The sequence below is a fragment of the Pseudophryne corroboree genome, chromosome 3, assembly GCF_028390025.1.
Source record: "Pseudophryne corroboree isolate aPseCor3 chromosome 3, aPseCor3.hap2, whole genome shotgun sequence".
Classification (NCBI taxonomy): Eukaryota; Metazoa; Chordata; class Amphibia; order Anura; family Myobatrachidae; genus Pseudophryne; species Pseudophryne corroboree.
The window spans coordinates 96,050,111-96,053,268 of NC_086446.1; the positions used below are offsets into that span (position 1 = coordinate 96,050,111).

Below are 3,158 nucleotides of genomic sequence, written 5' to 3' on the forward strand. Positions count from 1 at the left end.
TGAAACAAAATGATCATTACGTTTTGTGTCAACACTAAAACGGGCCAGTACATCAGCGTATTTGTAATTTTTACACATAAAAAATATAAAGTATACGCAATATTGCCTGCAAACGGTGCTGTTAAAATTTTGCAACTGTTTATTTTGGTGATAAATACTTTTTGAATTCAAGTTTAAAAATTGTATTATAGCCTTTGGGAATAGGGCGCTGCCAGGGGCTAGCCCATTAGAATCAAAAAAGTTTGCGCTGTTCGTTAAAATAAACAGCCAACCAGTGCTCACCCGGCTGTCCGCTGCTATGCGTATGGATTACAAATGCGCAGGGATATTGCGACAGTTTACCGGACGGTAACATATCGCACGGATAGGTACCTTTAAAAATAAGTCGTGTCATTGGGTTTGCATACAGTGTGCAGTTTATCTGTAATGTGTTCATCTTGTGGTTGCGTAATGCTGTTTGTTAAAACATGCGATAAATATGTTAAAATATGCGATAAATATTACAATTATTTATTTCATTTATAGATAATCATACAGCACATCACGCCTTTGATTAATTTCGATGATATTATCAAATATTGCATATATTATCACATTGACTGTCCGGTCTATTACTTCAGCAAAACGGAATTCGGCATGTAGATTCCCTGTTCCGATTAGCGAGAGGTGCTCAGCGCATTCCTGTTCAGGTGAAAGGTCAAAAGCGAATAGCGTGTATCCGTTGAGGTACTCTACACGGTCAATAAGTATACCTGAATCTGATTTCTGCTTATTTGTGATCTGTATGAGTGACATGTACTCGTGAACAGCATTACCGTGTTCAAAGTCGGGTTGAAATAGCTTGGCGGGATGCGGGGTGCCATCCAGATAAAGGGACGCAAAGTTTACGTTTTTATGTTCAAAACGTAGAGGGTTCCTGTCATAGGCTCCTGAAAACGCTTCGTTGTCTACAAATGCTGCTATAACTGTTTTTGGTACTTGGCCTAAAAACAAATTTTCTAAATGAAATACTCTACTACCCATTGGTACGCTGTATATTTTCATACCAACACGATCAATCGCGTATTTTGCGTTGCCATTTAACAAGGCCTGAGCGTGTCCAATCCGGACGGCTGGTGAATCCTGAACTCTTTTCACAAATAGGGACGCAGCGACAGTCTGAATTTTAAAAGCGTCTGCCTCCGCCGACATTAAGCAGAATGAGTCTTTGTTTCTGGTGAGTTTTATCTTCAAATCAACAGCATTTAAGATTAGCTTATGTTGATGGAAAAGGTCGCAGTGTAGTGGCCCTAGCAATTCCACCGTTTGACTTTGCGCCGTTGCGTTTGCTCTTTTTATAAATCCTGTGTTTAGCCCATCCAGCGCCCTGGTGTTGTGTTCTCCAGCCACATCTTTGTAAAATAATCCTGTTGTGTGTTTTGTGGATAATGCATCTGAGCTATAATTCAGTATGGTCTCTATGTAGGCCCTATAAGCGTAAAGATTATTGGATTGTGATATGAGTCTATCGCCCAAAGAAACATCCACCTGGTTGAATAAAGTTGCTATGGGGTAATTAATAAGCGCCGCCCGAGCCCCTTGCGGTATCGGATTATTGTCAGACCATACGATTTTACAGGTTACGTACAGCAGCGTATTGTTCAGATCGTAGTAGTGTTCACCACTGGCCGCTATATAGAATTCAAGCGGAGCTGTCTCGGATAACGCCGCTAAAGGTTGAACTTCGACGTATAGACTTTTCTCTACGCTGGTTTGCGTCGGCGGCACATCAAAAATATCAAGCTCAGATTTTGCGCATTCCATGGATTTGTTGTGTATGAAAGACATGCTTAAAAAATATCACCAACTCTCCGCTGCGGATTCCTTTTTTTATTTAAGTTGCGCCTGCCTCGGTTTTTGTTTAAAAGGGGAATGCACCAAGGCGGAAGTTGCGTTGAATGCTTCCGTTTTCGTTTAACCGCCCCTCTCCGCGTATAAATTAATCCGGAACCATCTTGCTTCGCTTGGTTTGCCTAGTGTAATTTATTCACAACGGCCGTTGTAGCCTGGCCGATGACGTCTTTTGCAATATTGCGTGCTGCGTTCTTCACGTAGGGTTTTGCTAACTCCAGGCCTCTTCGGAAAAGCGGTGCAAGCCTTTCTGAACAGACTTCAAAATATACCGCCTAATCCGCAACCGTACATGTATGCGCTGCCGTGAAAACCGGGTAATCCATTACCGGCTTGAGATTAATAATATTGCGCATAGAGAGCTGGATCTCCATAATTTTTAACAGCGACCATTCTGTTTAGTTAATAAAATTCAGTTTTGCGGCGTCTGAAGTGTAGTTTCACGATCGCTTTCCCAAACTTAAATGCCATTTTCTCTTTCTGGTCATTCTTTATCTCTATGGCTATCGTGTCAAAATGCACTTTGCACGATGGTACGTAATCGGGCTTCTCGTATTGTATTGTGATCACCTCATTGTTATAACCCTTAATTTCAACAGTGCGAAGTAGCGGTACATAACTATCACCGACCCTCCGGTGTTCGATAATGTCTGTGTACACGTACAGCGTATATTGACCGCCTTTGATGTCGGCGCATGGTTTAGAGATCTTAGTTTTAGGTTGTAAACCAAGGATCGTTGTCAGTTTATCACCGGCTGTGAGTTGATATAGCTGCTTACTGTCGCATTTTACAACTCGCTCAAGCGGATCGTACGTTAGTCTTAATCAACCCTCCAGTTTGTGCCGCCCAATTTCTGCGTTAATTACATCCAGTATCGCGTCAATTGTTTTATAAAAACCAGGTTTAACGCACACGGTTGTGAAATCCACAACCAACTTGGAAAGCGTTCTGTCCTGTGTTACTTGTAGCCCACAATCTTGTATATCCAAAGTATTCCACGTGTGCGGGTATTTTATCTCTGTAAGAGCCACTTCCCATTCACCGTTTAAGTCTATCGGTTTAGCCGACTTTGTCGTATAGTTAGAAATCTTATTTTGTGGGAATGTGGCTGCTGAGGCGTTACTCGGCAGTGTTACGTAGAACGATTTATCATCCATCGTCCTCTTTGTTTATATATCTTTTATCTCCGATGCCACGACCCAACTGTTAAATTTTGTGGGGTAACCCCGCCACTTGACTAAAGTGTATTTCTGGTCTCTGACTGTCT

The 3,158-nt window shown here is 41.9% G+C and overlaps 1 protein-coding gene across 1 annotated transcript; it reads right to left on the minus strand.

The window, feature by feature from the left end:
* Positions 1 to 519: 519 nt before the first annotated feature.
* LOC135057202 (uncharacterized protein F54H12.2-like) lies at positions 520 to 1,827 on the minus strand. The gene has a single exon (XM_063963096.1). The coding sequence runs from the start codon at positions 1,825 to 1,827 to the stop codon at positions 520 to 522; it is 1,308 nt and encodes a 435-aa protein (XP_063819166.1).
* Positions 1,828 to 3,158: the final 1,331 nt, after the last annotated feature.

Bases quoted from the DNA above. Each gene is read 5' to 3' on its own strand.
- LOC135057202 (XM_063963096.1), bottom strand. From the start codon at position 1,827: ATGTCTTTCATACACAACAAATCCATGGAATGCGCAAAATCTGAGCTT.